This window comes from Copidosoma floridanum, unplaced genomic scaffold, assembly GCF_036245765.1.
Source record: "Copidosoma floridanum isolate Cflo_tuat_1 unplaced genomic scaffold, Cflo_Japanese_pri ptg000001l, whole genome shotgun sequence".
NCBI classification, from domain to species: domain Eukaryota; kingdom Metazoa; phylum Arthropoda; class Insecta; order Hymenoptera; family Encyrtidae; genus Copidosoma; species Copidosoma floridanum.
This window is the reverse complement of record NW_028321878.1, coordinates 1460251-1480468: the sequence shown is the minus strand read 5'-3', so window position 1 is coordinate 1480468 and position 20218 is coordinate 1460251. Positions and strand designations below refer to the sequence as shown.

Sequence of the window (20218 nt, the reverse complement as noted above, 5' to 3'; positions counted from 1 at the left end):
TTGAATGGATGTGCGCGCGCGGGCTAATTTGTCGACCTACAAATCGGAGGCTGCATCTGTTGTCGGGGGGGGGTGGGGGAAGTCTCTCTTGGGCCTTTCTCCTCTGCCTATATACCGCTGCTGATGCGCCGGAGCAAACGACATCCGCGACCGGGAGAAAGACGAGCGGCACGAAGCGCCGTCCCGTGCAGTCCATCCTCCCGAGAGCTAATCAATCTCTACGTCTACAACGGCACTGGACCCGAGTGATGTGGAGGAACGGGCCCATCTGTATACATCCATCCCCACTGCGTTTTCACAGTTTCCCAGAGAACAATTCGAGTGTGCACAAACGTGGAAGAGCAGCTGCAGGATCGTGTTGCACTTATTGCTTTCCAGTTTTCCCGGTTGTGGGTTTTTTTTGACGGGAACAAGCCAAAAGTGTAAACGCTTGCGCGTTGGACAATTGATTATTCACGCGTTGTGTGTAGATATAACACTGCGATAGTCCGCTTGTACACGGTGGCGGGGAAATTGAGCGCATAATTTGTAATTGAGGAGAAATTAATTGCGTTTCTCTCAGTTTGTGTACACTGCGGGAGCCTCAATTTATTAACGATCACTATGTAAAAGTAAATCCATGGATATCTTAATAATCAACCCTATATATATGAATTTTAATGAGATATTATGAGTACAAAGTTTTTTCATCATATACACGTTGCAAATATTAATAAGTAATTGATCAAACTTGTGAAAAAACCATTGTGTTTGCATAATAGGGGGGGAGGAATAATAGTCGACCAATATCAATTGAATTTAAATTACTGCCCGTCACTGCAAACACACACACACACACACACACACACATAGTTGGCACTCGTGACCGTGAGAGTATAGTATATATATGAAAAAAGAGAAAAAAGCGAGCGTGTACACGCTGGGAAAGCAATTTAAATTCGAGATCCGTATTTATATTATATATGCAATACGCGAAAAACACAGGAGCGCCCCGCGGGCGTATACGTATACATACCCACCGCGTGCACCTTTTTGTTTTTGTTCCTGGCGTTTTTGCAGAAGCGTAGTATATACATATAATCCATGTGTATATATACGTGTATAGGCGTAACGGCTGGGAAAAGGGGGTTTCGCCCATAGCCCCCATATTGCCGATCTCTCGATTATCAAGCCGTCCATCTTCCCGCTACTCTCGTTCGGCCATAAAACCATTTTACTGTTCTTTCGGCGCGGAGTAGGCGCGTAACTGTCCTAGAAAGCACCAGCCGAGATTCGCCCAGCCGATCCTCTCTTTCTCTGCGCTATATTCGCGTGCGCTTAGCCGGGCATCAGCCTCTTGTCTTTTATTTCTCTTATCTGGCCGCACGCGTGCCAGGCACCCGAGGGAATCGCTCGCCATCGGTCCTGCAATGAGCCGAATAGGCGTGATCTCTGGCCCCTTCGATAGTCCTCTTGATTCTCGCCTGCTTTTCTCTCTCTCTAATTGGACCCTTCGCTGCGCGCACTCGCGTCGATACTCTTTTTTTTTTTTTTTTTTTTTTTTTTGCCCCACTTTCCTTTGTGCCCATCACCACTTACAATGTGATTGTTTTGCAAATCCAATGGTGCACTCTGGAGCCACGCGTATGTTTTTTGAGCATGATCATTGTTACATTGGACCAATAATAGCCTTTGCCCCATTTGTTCGAGTGGATCGGCAAGTTTGACGAGGCGTAATTTTTACGTCAAAAGGAGAGCAGAGAGTCAAGGAGAGGGAAAATTATTTATTGCGTTGCTTCCGGAGTGACAAGCTTGTAAAAAGCTTGGATGGAGTAAGCTGCTTACAGCGCTCGAAAAATTATGCAATTAGCGTGTTACAAAGTTTTTTTTTTTTTCATCCGGTGTAATTGCTCCCTCGAAAATACGGGATAAACATTGACGCCTTTAATTTATTTTTTTCTTTTTTTTTTTTTTTTTTTTTTACGTCGACAACTTTTTAATCCTATTAGTACTTTTCGAGGGATGGAAAATGAACGTAATTGCTGTAAGCGGCTTATTGCGTTGCAAAAATATTACACTCTCATGACAACCGATCCATTTTCTCATTCATGCATGAATCTTAAATATATATACACGCAATGTAAATTTCCATGCGCAAGAAAATCCCTTTCATGAGCTTTTTTCGGAGTGATTTGAATCGCAGGGCTTACAAATTATTGCTTATTTTATGAAATGTTGCGTTTAATGTCAACTTTTTGCTGTAATCGTGTAAAAACCACTTTTTTTTCTCATTTCCTAGACACGTTTATTGTATTATAAATTTCTACGAATTTCGATACCACCACTAAACTGTAAACAGTTGCTCTATTGTAAAACACGTTCTGGGCTTGTAGAGGTGCGTGCATGGATAGTTTTCGCTTCACTTTTGCTAGTGAACTGCTAACTCACGTTCATGCTATTTATATATATACCCAATCACCGAACTTGTGTATTAGGTACATAGGCCGAGACTCGTTGGCGGTACAAGGGCAAGTTATACGATAAAGTGCTATTATTTTTTTTACGTAGTTTAATTTTTATTTCATGAGAGGAGTCGAACATTAAAAATAAACAAAATAAATTTGAAAAAAGCACAAGAAAATTCGTTTTTAAAATTTAGACTCAATATAATATTATACAACTTGCTACCGATCACGTGCTTCCGCGCACGATAATGATTAAGTACAAGGGTGCGATCATCAGCGTCTATGAGTAACTTTGTCTTTCATTTTGGCAAAATAAAATGCACTACGTTGCAGTTGCAGCAAATGTTAAAGATGCCACGAAACCCTCTCGAGTTTACTACTCTATTACGCGTAGGTGTGTGCATACTCGTCACCCGCGCCACGTGATGTGAAACGTACACAGCACGTATACAATATGTTATGTTTGGGAAGCACGTGGCGCTCCCGCCACCCCTCCATCGCTCTCCCTCGCTCCTGAAAGTGTGATACACCGCCGGGGGGGCTGTAGAAAGCCTGGAAGCGTCAACCGATACAAGTTCACAGAATTTTCTTGTATAACATTTATGGGCATATTGTACATATAGGTATTTCCACCCAATGATGTACAAACGGTGTATACACGTGACAGCTGTCCGCGGCAGAAGTTTCCACTCCGCTCGGTTCCTCTCGTGTGTACAACCACACACATCGTGCATCTCCATGCGCTCTTTTTCCCTTTGCACTCGGAGGCTCCCCGCGATTCGAGGGCAAAGTAAAAGGCTATGATGCTCTCGACCCGTTTGCCATTTTTCACCCCCCCCCCGCTCTTTTTCATTTCTCTCACATGTGTGCACTGCTCACTACTACCTCCTCCGCACCTCTGCTCAGGATGTATATGTTATAATGTGCAGTCGGTCCACTGTATGTACATGTTATGGGCATTTTACGGTATACCTAATACACTTGCGCTCGCGTTCCAGTTTCGCCCCATCCGACTCGGATGGCCGCGCCGTTTCAGCACTGAATTAAGAAACAGCTGTCGAGACGGGTTTCAGCGAAAAGGAAAAAGAAATGAGATTTACGACGGTGTTGCGCTACAATTTCGTTTTCCCGCGCTTAAAAAAAATATATGTATGTATATACGTTTTCGAGTTATTCCAACAGGAACGTGAGAGAGAGGGAACCCACATGGGTACAAGCGGCAATTTTCATTCTTTTCCGTCCATTCCGAGGTGGATCGATATTTTCACGCTCCGCGCGAGAGCCGCGGCGAAAACAAATACAAAAGTTTAACGAGCGCGAGCCGTGTAAATGGGCTCAAACATACATGTACTCATCATCATCATCATCTTGTGCCATATACACATGCAACCGGGGTAATTATTTTCATATTTATTTTTCATCTCGTCCACCCCCTCCCCCCGTCCCGTTTATTGCTCGCCTCTTACTTACGTATAATAAATACTCCACCTACATATATATTATATGATATATATATATATATATATATATATATATATATATATATATATATATATATATATTATAAACACGATTGAGGAAAGTAGGTATACATATACATGTATCTAGGACGCATCGATAAAGTCATATATATATATATATTTATTTATTCCAATGACGATGCTATACACTTGTATTGCGTATATATGTCTCGGCGACGTGCTCTATTATATGAGAGCTGGTAAATGGATTTTGCCACCGTGTAAGATCGTGGTGTGCATCATCTGTGTATATATATTATTTTCTGCGGATTCTATATTGTATCCCTCGTAATCCACCAACGAAACAAATTCGATCGTTTTACTTCGAATCGGGCAACGTATGTATAATATGTACATGTCCTATACGTACAGAGGCCGGGTTATAATAGAAAACGTGTGTGGATGTACGGGCACGCGTGTGGAATAATGGGAGCTAGCCATCACCGCACGACCTGTGATGCGGATCCTACATGGGTTTCTCCCTGACGAAGTAGGTACACGGCATCTCGGTTAGAGGAGGTGGAGGAGGAAGAAGAGGAACAAGAAGAAAGTTTTTGCAAGCAAAAGAGGAGCGCGGTACAGGTATATCATACCTATACCTACCACTGTGCAGTGGGAACAAATAGCAGGAGGAGGCCCGCAGGCTGTGCTGCTGATGCTGCAAAGAGTCGCCAGATTGGCGCATATCTATATCCCATCCCCTGTAGCAGCAGCAGCAAGAAGCTTCTCTGCCTTCCCGGCCGGGATGCAATCCCATTATTTTGGTCCCTCTTATATTCCTCCCCTATACTAACGCGCGTACAGATTATATGGGTTTACGTACATGCCTCACGCGATGCGAGCCCGATACGTAAATTCTCCCTTCGTCGTCGAGGTTGTCGTCGCGTCGCCGTCGTACCTATACATCCCCCTTTCGGTCCGTCTCGTTCCCTCCTACCACACAAGCTGTTGTCGTGTCTCCGTATACTCTTTAGCCCGTCGCGCTATCTCCGTACGTATACGTCCAACGAGCTACAAGTGGTCGCGTGCTCATCCCAACGTATATTATATCGCGGCCCGGGGTGGCTTGGATTTCCCCGGCTCTTCGCGCCGTTCCCTCCCGTATCTCCTATATATATATCGGGCTGCAATCCGATGCTTCGCCTTCCGCAGTCATTTTGTTTCGATGAACGCGCGCTTTGCTACTCTCGCCCCCCCCCCAAACCACCCCTTCTTCTCTGTGTGCATAAGTAGGCAGAGTTCGACGTCACGACGTTGAAGCGTTGCACTATCCATACGAATATGTACAAACAGATTCTTTTTTTCTTTTTTTTTCCTCCCACCCGTGGGACTTTGGGATATGGAACGTCAATCTCTTTCTCTTTGTGGTACGTGGGTGGAAAAAGGGTTTTTCATCTGGTTTCTGGCATATTTGTAGTGGGTCACGACAAAAGTGTATTTTACTTTATTTTTTTTTTTCAATTTTCAAACTTTTGCATTAAGAATTTTGCTTGAAAGCCTGGCTCTCTCTCTCTCTCTCTACGTTGGGTAAGGCACCCGATTTTCAATCATTTTTCTTCCATATCGAACGTCAAACTGATTTCCAAGAGAAAAATGCGGATATTCCAACCACGGATGGGTATACACACTCATGTAAAACGTCAACCCCAAGGATGATATCAAATAAAAAACGAAGAAAAAAAATAGACGATCGAAGGATATAATATAATATACACTTTTTTTTGCTCTGTTGAAAGCTCGAGGAGAGAAAAAAAAAAAAAAAAAAAAAAAAAAAAGGTACCGATAGTCGATCGCGTACATGTCCACACGCGCATTTATCCCCTTGGTCGTACCACCAACGACGACACCACGTACTCATAAGCATCAGCGGTGCTGTTGGCGTCGAGAGCGTCATTCCTCCTCTCCGGTGAGTCCTCGTTCTCTCCTCGCGCGCTAATGCATTATTAATTGAAATTTGCATAAGCGTCGCGCGCCGAGAAGCTCTCAGGGATTAGCGAGGAGGAGGTGAAGGGAGGACCCTATTGGACGCACCACTACACCGGCCGAGCACACCCATCCACGAATAATCGAATTTGCAAATCAGGCGAGAGCCAACCCGTACGCGCAGCTCTCTCGTGGCGTTCCGGTGATTTTTCACACCATACCCCCCCGTTACCCTCGCACATTATATACATAGAATTTCCAAGTCATTCCCCCAGAAGCAGTACCGTTGGAGCCTCGGATGTATAGGTATACATGCACGAGGACGCGACGGACACATCGGCGCGCAATTACGAGATAGCCGTGGTGCAGCAGACCAAGCGATATCTCTGTCCATATATACACAATCATCGTAATGTATATTACTCGTATCACTCGTCTTTGCCGGGGAAAGGACGATACAGGAGGAGGTATAAGATATTATGCGCCTATACGTCGGAAGTCATTGCGTTTTATTCCAGCTCCCGCGATGATGTTATAATACGGGGATAACGAAGTATATATACTTATTGTTATGGCCCAGGTGTTTTTATGTGCACGAGGTAATATTGTATACATATAGCGACCCGCGAGAGGGAATGAATTATACCTTGTTTCGCGAAACGCGAGCTCGAGTGGCTTGCGGTGTGGTAAATATGTACCTATACTATACACACCCGAAGCCGAAACAAACGAGATGAGTCGTCGCGGTGTGGGTACAAATGAATAAACGTACATAATTTGTATATGCGAGCTGACGGGTGTAAATAAAGATGAGAGAATGTGCGGTGTTTGGTGTGACGGATGCACTAACCTCGCTGGCGCTGGTGTAGTTGGTGGTGAGCTTGATCTGGGGCCTGATTTTCCCGGGCGACTCGCGTGTCTCCTTGGAGGACGGCGTGGAGCTGGCCACGGGCTCCCTACTGCTGGGCGTCGAGCCGCTCGCGCGCTTCGTCGTCGACGCCGTGCTGTAGCCGCTGCTCGTCGTGCTCTTGACCCGCGCCTCAATGGATACCCCGTTGCGCGAGGTCAGTCCCTGCACGGTGGACGAGGACGCGCTCGAGGGTGTCACGCTACTGCCGAGGGCAGCCGTGGCAGCCGTCGAGGAAGCCGATAGGGTCGTCGAGGCGAGGAGGCCTTGGGTGGCGCCGCTGCTGCCGGTGATGCCCGGGGCGGAGGAGGTCGTGGCAGTGGTCGGCGAAGGCACAGTCGGGGCCGAGCTGGTCTTTTTCTGTTGTTGGGTGGCGGGTGCCTGTATGGGGGCTTTGCCACCACCTACGGGGCTCGGGGCCAGCGCCGCCGAGGAACAACCGAGCAGCAGCAGCAGCAGCAGCAGCACCGGGGGGCTCGAGAGCGTAGACATGGCCGGTTCACGGCTTGATCTCGGGGTCGACGCGTCCCACCTCGTCTTCTTCTTCTTCTTCCTCCGGCGCCGCTCTCTGCAACCAAAATCTAGCCACGTTAGAATCGCGAGCTTGCAAGCACATTATAATATACAGATAAATAGCTCAAATATTTTAATAGTATGTGTTTATATGTTGTGTGCCGTGCATGTACAAAGGCGCGGGCGACACACGCGCGGGAGAGCGTTTATATGGCCGAGGTACCGTTTCGTTTCACCTCTCGCCCGGTACACGTATATGTGCTATATATTCCCGCTGGCATGCAAACCGCCGTTCGCCAAAGCGTTACGTCACACGCTCGCGTTCTCGTTGCGCCTCCACTTTTTTTTTCTTTCTTCCTTCCCCCCCCCCCTGCACCCATCTCGTGTAGAGAGACTGCATGCGCCACTTGCTCTCTCTTGTATGTATATGTGCATCTGTGAGAGACCAGCCCACGGTCACGATGCTCTTGATGCTGTTCCAATTTCCTCGGGAGAGCGCGTTACCACCGCCGGCAATGCGAATAAAACTATATATGTATATACATCAACCGTGCGGGTGCTGCACGCTCCTATGCCTTTTTTTTTTTTTTTTTTTTTTTTTTCTTCTCTCTCCCGTGTACCACTATACGTATTTTTAACTCTTCCTAACTGCCGCTGCTCCTCGACATCCCGATCTCTAATCTAATACGCGTTTACCTGCACCCGCGTGGTACCCGCTACACGTATTACAAGAAAATAGGGGGTGGGATGACGCCGTTTTTCCGAGCAATCGCATTCCGGGCCGTAAAAACACGATTAATTTCCGATCGAGTGATTCATCGCGCTTGTCGAATGACGACGACAAAAAGACAAGTGATTTACTATATACTGCGTATATATGCACGCCAGCAGTACGGAGTGCGGTCACGCCTGATGTCGTCGCTCATTCGTTTCGCGCTGTCCGACTATTAACCAAGTGTGTGTGTGTGTAGGTGTGCGCTGCATCTTGGGCTTCACGAGCTTTTTCTCTCGACCCCCGAGTACCTTTTCACACCCGTGGTGTAACTCGAACAAAAGTTTTTTTTTTTTTTTTTTGTCCATTACTTGCAAACTGTCGATCGATAATCCCCTCGGATCGAGATGCCATGCGGTGCAAGAGAGACAAACGAAAGAGCTTGGATAATTAATCGAAAAAAGCACACCTACGCGGTACCTATATTATATAATGACGATTAAAAAGCTGGTAACGCGACAATGACGATAACTTTTAACATCACGGCCCTGAACCTGTACACGGACACATCATTTTTCACATCGGGCCGGGCGTGCAAAAATGATAATTGCGATTTCTCATTGTGCGCGCTAATTAAGCGGGGGAACGAGCATTTGAACGAGATTTATATGCATCGGGTAATTGCACCGGTGGATGCAATAAAGTGTATCGTATACTGTATATACCTTGCGTATATGCTGTAAGCTCATAAGTCGCGCGATAAATGAGATTGATCGGTGAGAGGCAAGTGAGGAAAGGAAGAGCCCCCGTGGCAAAAAAAAAAAAAAAGGCCCCCCGAGCCAAGCGTATACATGTGTACCTGCGAAGAACCAGCCGTACAACGGCGTACATATATATACACATTGACGAGAAAATAGCCCACAGGCGTGCACATATATGTGTGTATACATGTATAAGCTATGGGAATAGACAACGCGGAGAGTCCGGAAACAAATGGGGCTCCGTCGCCGAGCTCCCTCTTCGCGCGGTGTAATGCTATACACGCGCTCCACTCGCACTTTCTGCGAGCAGCACATTATTTGTCTCCTCCCCCCTTCCCCTCCCCCCTCCTCCTCCTCTCTGGAACTTTACTTCCCTCTACGCTTTCCGATGCTGCGTGCCGGCTTATCTCTTCGTGCTGTGAGCTTGTAATCGAGTAACCCGAGAGACCCGCGCCGCGCGGAAAACAAGCCCGTCCGAGGTGGGCCGCGTCGGGATTCCACGGCGCGTCACTGTCCCGGAGATACATGTATACATACCTATGCTCCCGAGGAATTTGTCCGGATATTTGGGTCATCGCGATAACCACGAAGAACATTTTCATACGGGCGAGAATAAATTTTGCTGGTTCTCCGGAAACGCTGGGATTATATGTGGCGGGGGTGGGTAGAAGAAGCCATATCGCACGAGCATCCGGAATTTGGCGCCTTTATACGTAGGTATGTATGTATGCAAGAGCAAAGAGGGAAATAACGAAATGAGTAAAGGCACGGGGGTGTATAGGAGTCGCGAATTAATTGCTTCTGGACCCCCCGCTCGCGGAACTATACGTGCAGCACCGTCGCCGCACTCGTGTGCTCTTTTTTATTCATGTATACATGTATACGTGCATCGATGCACTATCGGGAATCGTAGGTGTGGTGGTGCATATATACATACATACACGGAGGGAGGGAGCTTCCTTAACGGTAACTCTTGGATTTTTATCCCCAAGGAGAGCACCAAGCGGCCGACTCTCTTTCTCCTCCTATGTGTGTGTGTGTGTGTGTGTGTGTGTGTTTGTACCTTCCTTACACTCTAGCCGGCACTTTAGCCGGTGCTGCGGGAAATTCGAGCACATACTTTAGTGCATGTACATACACATACACATGTATAAAGTGGATGCAGAGCGTTATATGTACGGAGTAGGAGGAGGAAAATTCTCGCGCGATAACGACCGCCGAGTCTCTGCTGCACGTGACTCGCCGACTCTCTCCTCCTCCTCCTCCTCCCACTTTTCATCTTCTTCCGATGCGCGCTCTTGTGTCCCCGGCAAGCCGCACGTGTCATTTGCCGTCTCATGCCCCTTCCCGCTCTCCGACCTTCTTGTTCCTCTTTTATTCGAGTACTTATACACGTATATACAGGATGTATAACTTTTTTTCTTTCATCTCTCGACGCTTTCCCCCTTTTTTTTCCCTCCTCCTCCCCCTCGAGTAATAGTTACGTGCACTCCTCGCACCTGATTGAATTCTATCTATTTTTGCACCTACTTATTTCGCTGTCCGCGTATATTACATGTTATATATACGTACTCTTCTCTATTTTGCATCATCGCGGCTATCGATTTTTTCCTCTCTTTATCTCTCGCTCCTCGGTCGTTTTTTGTCAGGCGCGAGAAATAAAACTCGATCGCTCCACTTGGGCGTTGTTACGTGAATTCATATACACATATTTTCTCCCCCTCGTTGCTTGTATACTATCGTCACTGGAAATAAAAGAATTTGACATTGCCCGCGAGTGGCACGTATTACATCGCATTTAATTGCCACTTTAAACCGGGTATAATAATCATACACGGAATAAGAGATTGTACGGTTGTTGGACTAAATAATTTTTTATCCAATCCCGATAAAACTTGTAATCCGGTTGAATATTAAAAACGGACCAAATAGGAGATTAGCTCTGTTACGTGTATGCATGTATATATATTTAAAGCAGGTCGCGGTCGTTTAATTTAATAAAATACCTGCGTCTCGGATTTCACTTTGTCGGAAAAATTGGGATTTTTCAGCTCTCCTTTCTTTTTTTTTTTTTTTTTTCTCGTTTACGCGTATGTCATTTCGCTTCGCGCGATTTATACAAGATAAAAAGAACAAAATCATATCGCATATACTTATACACTGCGTATACGAAAGCACACGTTATAGAGTTGCCGATCGGCTCCTTCCCTCCGAGTCCATCGTTGAAGCGCCAACGAGCGCTATCCCAGCGGGTGGTGTATGGGAAAAAAAATACATATATATTTTACGCTCTATTAGCACGAGCGGGGCGCGCGTGACGAGGCCCTTGCCGTGATTAATGTTATTGACCGTCGAGATCTGCAGCACATGAGGAGGAGAGTCGTATAACGATAAAGCACCGGGGTGTCCTCCGCTAAACGACCCGCGAGCCAACCGCGCGCTAAATTTATTACACGTACATAAAATATACATACACTTACTTATATCAGCATCTCGTCCAAGCTACCGCGCGCCCGTATGGCTACTTCCCTCGACGCAGTAACACGCGCGTGAATCACACACGGGGTGATCTATTTTTCTCGCGGGCCCCCACTTCCCGTATACTACATACACTTATATTTTATTGCAGTACAAGTATAGATACAATAAATATACATGTATATGTACTCGTGACTAGCGATATCTCTCGATGTATCTGTGTGTTGTGGATGTGCATGAGCGGCGGCGTAATCGCTTTATCGGGCGTAGATCGATGCGCGCGCAGCTGAGCGATAATGGGCACCGAGGATCGGCTCGGCCGGTCTGATGTGCGCACGACTGCGTCCAACATCATGTACATTATCATGATTATAATAATGTTGATGATGGTACGACCGAACGTGTCAACCAATGTATTATATAGGTATACAGCGCCTCCTCCCTGCTGATGCATTAACGCGTGCGTCTTCCGGAAGGCCGATTCAGCCAACGGCCTTATAAAGGGACTGCAGCTTGCACACCGCCGATATGACACGTATACTCATATAATATACAAGTGTGTGATGCTCTCGCTTATAATGCAGGTATATATATTATGTACAAAACGTGTTTTTCAAGCCGGCCGGTTTACGATGTTGCGCTTTGGTTTAAGTAGGTGCGTAGGTATATGTTACATTCGAAGCAAGTGCAGAGCAATCTCTGTTGCCGCGAGCGACATGTGTGTATGTAATGGGTCATACGCGGACGATTTAAGCGCGCCATTAAAATTTTTTTTCTACGCATTTGTATATAATTATACATGGTAAATATGCGTCCGATGAACCATCCGAACGATCGATTTGTCACGAACCGATTGACCACACGATTTTTTGTGAAACGATCCGTCCCAGGATTTATCTCGTATATGAATCTGCAGTGACATAGTACACATTTTTTTTTTTTTCCATTATACGTCGTTCAGTTTTATTAGCACAAGAGCGGGCGAAATGGTCAGAACCGCTGTAAAACACATATTTATATACACTTGGGCCGCGCATATACAATATAAATTGTATACACTTCGAACGCGTGTCGTTTGAGATGATCCTCGCGGTGTACAATGTACATCCACCATCGCGTAATTGGCGGTACGCAGTTTCTTTAATTTAACTAGACTGTTAGGGAAGGGGGGGGGAAAGAAAGAAAGAAAGAAAGAAAAATGCTTTGGAAATTGGGATAAAACACCTCGGCAATTGTCGATTTCTCTCGCTGAAACGAGGGGAGGTGTAGCGCAAAACAAACGTGTGAGACCCGATGACGCCCCTTATGTTATATTACAATGATTACCGGGACCACGAAGCACCGCCGTTGCATGATTGTGCTCGCGGTCGTGGCGATGAGCGAGTCCCACCGGAAGGTAATACAAAGGAAAAAAAAAAAAAAAGGAAGGAAACACGCGGGACTTCCGAGAACGCCAACCCCGTGCAATTAGCCGGTGCACTCGATGATATACAATTTACACGCGTCGCGCGCCGACTGCCCGGTGATTTTTCACGCGCAATGTTGTACTCGCATCGATCGGGAGGGAGAGAGACACGAAGCTCAATCGGAGCGCGTATACCGGGTACACATGTACATGTATGTAAATACACTCGTAAGTTACGAGATGAGCTTTGGTGAGCGTGTATACGTGCTGTATATAGTAATTGAACGTACCTGCATAAACACCGGATGTCCTCGGGGTGGGCAGCGAGTCCTTGGGCGCCGAAGGGGTACAAACGCGACAATCGGCACGCGGAGGCGAGAGAGGGGGAAGGGGGGTGTCCGATCGAGCTTGCACCAGTAGGGGGTGGGGGGATGGGGGAGAGGTAAAGCTCCGGTGTGGTCTGGACGCGGCAGTGGCAGCAAATTCGACCGACAAGACGGAGAGATGGTATAAGAGAGCGCGAGGTGCTCTGCCGCGGTGAGGCTTCGACTCGGACTGCGAGCTCTCGTAGGAGGGCTCCTGCCTATGAGTCCCCGCTAGTCCCACTTACGAGCCAACCAGGGATCGAGCGCGGCCGGGGATTCCTAGTCGGCATCTCCGCCAATCGGGCCCCGCTATGCCGCTTCTCTATACTCCTCGCCGTAGGAATGTACGTATACCACGTATACCTGTGTTGCGCGGCGCAGGAAGCACAGCGATTGTACGCGGGGGGAGGGGAGGGGGGGTGGTAGGAGGAAGAGGCAAATACGTATATGTATGTATAAAATGTAACGCCGGCTAATTACCCGACCGGGCTAACGAGCACGGGCCCAAGCACCCTCTCGTAACCCCCTTGGCTTCCCAGTATACATACACGTATATATATATAATATTTCCCTTTGCTCATTTTTTTTTTTTCTTATCCCAACGCGAGCTTCACACTGCACGTATATGTATATGTACCTACAGTAAGATACGCGAGCTTGGCTGTAAGTTGTCGCTCATATCGTATCGGAGGATCGTGGCGTCGCTGATACAGCCTCGCCCTCCTCGCGCCAGATGAGCTTGTTAGCACTTGCCGGGCTAATTGTTATCCGCGTTGCGGTATGACTCGATGATGCCCATTCCTCCTCCCGGGTTGGAGATGAACAAATTGAAAATAAATTTAAAAAAACTCATCGGCTGTTATACGTGCACGCTTCGATGAATAATCCAAGGATGCTTATGTATATATATATGATGTGTACGCCTAGTAGAATAAGGTAGCAAGTTATAACGAGGTCGAAAGCAAAAACTTGCTCTTCTGAAATTCCATCTGGCTATAATACATATTTATATACAATAGGTGTGCACAATGTGTATATAATATACACCTCCTTGTGCACAATATAGTGTAAGTAAGTACTTACTGCCGTGCAGGAAATTGAAATCGTAAGTAGATGTGGTTACACGGAGCTGTAGGTTTATACTCCTGTAGAGAGGGGCAGGAGGGGGGGTGGGTGAGTTTGAATTAGAGTGCAAGGCAGCTGCAAGTGGGTGTAGATATATAGGTGTGTTCTTGAAACAATGAGATCGAAGCTACGTGCATGTATACATCATTTAGGTGGTGAACATCACAAAGAGGAAGGAAGAGAGAAAGATTGAGAGCCTCGTTTCCGCGTAGGCAGAGTGCAAGTGCAGCTTTTGCACCCACTACCTATGCACCATTAACCTATACGAGTATACATACTATATACGTATAGGCACTTGCAGGGTATGGGTATATGTATATATATAGGTGTGCCTATATGTATAGATATCGCTCGGTGGGCTGGTGATGGTTGCTTACTTTTACTCTTCTTCTTCGCGGCTTTCTTTGGGAGCATTAAAGCTTTTTGCTCCCGCTGTCGCTGCTGCTCCGCGTAAAAATTGCAGAGGAGGAAGCGTGTGACTGTAGCGCCGAGCGAAATTAATGCCTCGTGCAACCAGGGGCCCTTGCTTTTACGAGCCCAGCCAATCTCTCTCTCTCTCTATGTATATATATAAGTGTATCATCATCATCATCAGCCGGTCATAAATGTCGCTTCGATGGATAATTATATACGATCGGGAAGGTTGTATTCTTCTCGCGAGAGCAAAGGCCTATACGTGTAACCTTAGATAAATACTTTTGTATAGCTGTTCGCGGCGATGGTTACAAGTGTGTTTTCCACGCTGCTAACGGAAACATTGTTCCGTGGCCCGGTTCACCATTTTTCCATGGGTATTATGGGGGCACAGCGTATATATGTGTACAGGTATATACCCACGGGCGACCAACGCTGTTTATCAGCCGATCTTTTTCATCCTCCTCATTTTTTAAGGCACGACCGCTCGACGGGAGCAAAAACCGATCTTGGACATCCCTATGTACACGTGAGGTACGTAGTCGGAGAAAGTATATGACTTTGATACGAATCTACCTACGTGTGTTGTATCGTGTGATCATTTCTAAAAGGTGAAAATGTCATTGAATTTTAAATTCAGGTATAGCTTTGTTTTTTTTATACCAGAGCCATCCAGCCGTGATTGTTTCCTTTTCTTTCAAAAGACATGATGTGACCTCAAAACTTTTCAAAGCAAAGAAAGTGTTTGGCCATTCGATAAAAATATACGTATATCTGAGGAAATCATCAAAAAAATAAGCTACTTCCCGTGTAGTTATCGCAATTAGGATTTTTTTGCCGCGCGGTGAAAAACAACGCAAAAGCTCAGTGGTTTTTTCCGCCAATCTAGTCACCCATATTTCCTCATCTTCTTCTTCTACTCGTGTAGTTGTAGTTTTGCAACGATCGCCTCGCCAATAATCGTATTGTGCTCTGGAATTCTCCTTCTTCTGCCATCGCGATTAGGATCGAAAGTTTTTTTGCCCCGCAGAGAGAAAGAGACTTAACATTTTACTCGTGCTTTGTTCCATGTCATAATTATCCCCAGCTTCGAGATTTAATTTTTGTTTTGTTTATACATGTACGCCAAAGAAAAGGGGAGATGTCGGTTCATCGAAATTCCGCAGCTCTCGTACATTACAACACTCGATAAAAACCATTTCGAACGGAAGTGACAAATTGGAATTTTTTTTTTTTTTTTCCTTCGCGCAATAACCTATCACGTCTATAAGTATGGCAGTAGCGATGGTGTAAGGCTGTATTTTCATAATTCCAAACCTAGCGAAATAACACAGCTGCGGTCGAGCTTCGCCGATGATGGAGCTGTAAAAAAAGAGGCTATACACTCAACCGAACACACGCGGATTTCAATCATCTCCTACTGTTTTTTTCCTTCTTAATTCTTTTATAATTCGACGATCGGAAAAGAGAACAAGGCGCTCCGGTAATTCACAGCACACGGGTAAGTATTAGCACCAAAGCAAATTGCCGGCATCAGCGCGGGGGCAAGAGGGAGCCAGGATAAAAGTTCTTTCTCGTATTAAAAATCGTCCGATGGTTGGTGCAAAGACTCCGAGAGATAAGTATCCCGGCTAAACGGCTAATAGCTTCGGAAGGGGGTGGGGAATCGACGCCGTTGTTACGCGTATTAATAAGCAATTGGTCAGCAGCTCATTAGCGATAATGGCGCGGCTGCGTTAATTAATTATCGGATGGGTACATCGGAGCTCTCGTTTCGTCCTTGGTCATTTTTGCTGTAACCCAAGCGCCGGTGGACTAAATACCGAGTGAATAAATACACGGTCCACCGCATAATGTGTACTATATATGTATATAGACAACACAAAACGATGATGATAAACCCGTAACGTAAACGCGTACACACAACCAGCCTGCAGGAATTTCTCAACAACTCTATCGAGCCCGGCGCAGTGTACATTACGCCGCAACGGTGCGCGCTACTCGAGTACCCGTACACCTATATATACGTATATAACAGGAGAAGCATAAAGAGCGTTTGTCCGCGCACAAAGAATATAAGGAAGAAAGGAATATAATGATAGGTAGTGGTGGGTACAGCCAAGAAAACTGTATGTACCCAAAGCAGCTCGGTGCGTTGTTACAATCAATTTCTTGGGTGAAACTGCGTTAGTGGCGCACGGCGTGCCTCTTGCGAGTCATCGACGCTCGTTCTTCCTATACGCGTGCGTAACGTTATTAATATTATTATTATTATATACTTACCTACTAGCACGCGCGTCTCTGCTCCAAATACTTGGTGGGTATGTATTATGGCAAACTGACGTTGCTCGAGCCGGGGATGGTTATGCATATCATCCACCTGCACCCTCCATTTGCTCTTTTGTTCACTTGGGCATCGCGAGCGGCTGCGATCGATAACTCCTGTCACCCCCGGAGCCATTTGCCGGTCTTTTTGCTCTCTTTTCCCCGGGAAAGACGGAATCCAGCTGTATATTATATGCTCGCCTCGCCCCACCAGAAGTTAAAAATGTACCTGTCGGGGCATGAAATCGCTCCGATTCCCATCCATCGGCCACTTCCCATGAGCTCCGTATTAACAAGCGCCGCGCGGGGATCCACTCGTGCATGATAAATAACTTACGGAATTTTTACTGCTCGCGGGACCTTTTTCGTTTCCATGGGTATATATACACCCATTTTGCGCGCACGAGCGCTCCCGCTACTCCAGATGGGTTTTTCTTTTTTTTTTTTTTTTTTTTACTAAAGTATTCGTTGAAAATCGAGAATGGCATCCTTTGTTTTCTATACGCCTGTTATTGAGTTTGTTGTACATTACGTGTAGATTAATTAGAAGCCAGTGGGTATACAAACATGCTGTATAATCCCCGAAAAGCCCTTAATTTGATAGTAAATAATCCAACTCGAGCTCATTCGAGCCGCATCGCCGTGTACTACGAGGAAAAGGACTAATTAATTTCCTGTTATGGCCTGGCGCGCTCTCGGGTATAGGCGTATCATCTATACCATCTAAGTCAACCCTCGCCTGTTCGGCTTAGTATGCTTTGGACGAAAATTCACGCTCAGCTTATAATATGTATATGTGCATGCGTGTGGTTGCGACTTGCTCGGTGTTCCGAGTCGCAAAGTTGTTGGGTGCCGCGGAACACACAAACGACCGGAGATCCCGGGGCGCAGATACACGTCGATTCCGAGCTTTCAATCTCTCTCTCGCGTGTGTGTATGTGTATAGCTCTCCTCCCTCGGTGTTAATTAAGGGCCTCGCTGCTGCTATTTTCTCAGGCGTAGTCGCGCGAGAGGGAACTCGCGTACTACAGGTATACACACACCCATACACACAGAGAAGTGTACTCCGGAAGTGAATCCTTTCCTCCTCTGCTGACTCCTCGCGGGCGATCGATATGTAATGCATAGCTCCCGCGTACTTTTCTCTTCACGTAGAGAGAGAGAGAGAGTACACATCGGTTCAGATGCATGTGCAGGGCAAACTAAGTAGGCTCCAGGTATTTTCCATTATACGTCCTACTCGTGCTTCCCGCGGTAAATGGCGCCCTTTTCCAGCCTCCCCCCACCCCCTGATGGTGCACCTTTTATTTTTTTTTATTTTTTTTTTTACCGCGAAATCCACGATTCTTCATCAGCCGTGGGTCGGAAAAGCCCCAACGCGGCCCGTGATTTAATTTTTCTCCCCTCTTAATTAAAACGTCCCGGGCACGGCAGATAGTGGATCTTGTGTGTATACTCGCTACAAAAGCCCCTCTCGCTCGACCCGACTTTGTAATAATAATACCATATCACCGTCGCTCCCAACCCCGATATTTTCCACGATGCGCCAATACGCGCGCGCGCAATCAAGATTTCTCCCCCCACCCCCCAATTACCATTTCTAATCCGCGGCCTCCTCGTGCCGAGTACGAGATTGCCATCCAAGGGTTTTGTTTGTCACAAGAGCCGATTAGCCCTCTAGATGCCATCTGGCACTTTTTTTTTCTTTCCACCACGATTTGCATAATTGAGCGGACGTACATATGTAGGTAGTATTTATCTCTCGGTTCTTATCACTCGCCGCAAAAATGAAGATGTTACGCGCTCGGGCGATAAAAACGGGCCATTAATAGACCGGCACGGATAAGAAACCGGGGTGTAATAAATCAGATAGAGAGAGAGAGAGAGAGAGATGACAATTATAAAGAAAGGAGCTCATTGATTTTTCGACACTTATCGCGTTATTTTCGTGTAACATATATTGTGCGGGCATCTCCCGGAGCTCGCGACCGCCCCTGCGATTTTTAATTCTATACTCGGTATACGGCCTAATGTACAGAGATGGGGGTACCTGTGCGCGTGTTTGTGAAAAAAAAAAAAAAAAAAAAAAAAGGTAGGGGGAAAGAAAGGGGGCCGCGATAAATAAACACCGCACAAACGGAAAGAGGCGCGCTCTCCGCGATGTATCACGGCCCCGCTCGGCTGAATATCTATGAGCCGCGGCGAATTTAGATTTTAATATAGATACGCTACACCGACGGGGCGACTCGTCCACCGCGCGACTTTTGAATTACTGCGCTCCACCATTACCCACAGCCCGTGTACAAATACATACCTAGGCTTTTGATCTATCGTCGTGCCCGGGCTCTGTTGTCTATATATATAATATATATATATAAGCTCAACTCGCACAGCATTACATGCTCGCATCGGCAGATGATGGCCGAGATTGCCAGCTTAATAGATCGAGAAGCTGTGTACGCATTATATATATATTTATGTAGTGACTATCGTGTATAATGTATAGGTATATAATAATAATAATAATAATAATAAAGATCTCCGTGTGTGTATGTATATATATAGGTTTGCCTAATCGCCGGGACGGTGTGTACGCGTGAGCGCAACTATATACGAGACACAATGCCGCCGGTAGACCTGCGGCAGACACGGCCTGTATACATTATAATGGGTGTATATATGTATATGTATAAGCCGTGCGGCGCGTGCAGTATTGGAAACTGAGGTCTGGTCGATACATCGAGTGGAGGGCGCCTCGTTAACGCACGGATTCTTTTTACCCGGGGAGATTTGCGGTTTTCGCGCAAATTGGAAATTGTGGAGGACGATAAGAAAAAAGTTTAATGGAAATATAGAGAAAAAGAAAAGAGAAAAAAAAAAAAGGTCTCGGGGAATCGTGTCGCGTGTGGCTTTTCCTCGTTAGAAACGACTTTGGAATTTCTCGCTCGTGCGCTGCAAAAGTGACCAGCCTATCGGTCGATAGGATTAGCTGTAACCGATGTAAGCGTCATTCGCTGTATATACCTATCTCATAAAATTCATATTACCTGTATTTTTTCATACCCTTGAAAGGTCATATCCAATAGCCGACAATCGTGGGAATTGAGATTAATTTTATTTTTCCCATTTTACCCCAGATCGTACACATCTCGGGCTCTTTATCATCGAATTTCTGGCTCTTCGGCTCGAACGCGCATATTCGGCCATTGGAACGATCGAGTTATACCGGGTGTATACATTAAATCAATTGACAATGCTCCGTGACCCCGACATCCACACGCTCGATCGTTGACGTTGTATCAAAGCATCGATGTAGAGCCTATACC

The 20218-nt window shown here is 46.3% G+C and overlaps 2 protein-coding genes across 3 annotated transcripts in view; one reads left to right on the top strand and one right to left on the bottom strand.

Moving 5' to 3' along the window:
• Positions 1-7286, bottom strand: part of dsx-c73A (doublesex cognate 73A) — a 41883-nt gene extending 34597 nt beyond the window's left edge. The window contains exon 1 of the mRNA XM_089598507.1: positions 6738-7286. Coding sequence (XP_089454633.1) covers positions 6738-7286 — 549 coding nt within the window. The remainder of the gene's footprint in view (positions 1-6737) is intronic.
• LOC106645963 (elongation factor-like GTPase 1) overlaps positions 1-20218 on the top strand; it is a 93404-nt gene that overhangs the window by 38751 nt on the left and 34435 nt on the right. The gene's annotated exons all lie outside the window — the stretch shown is intronic.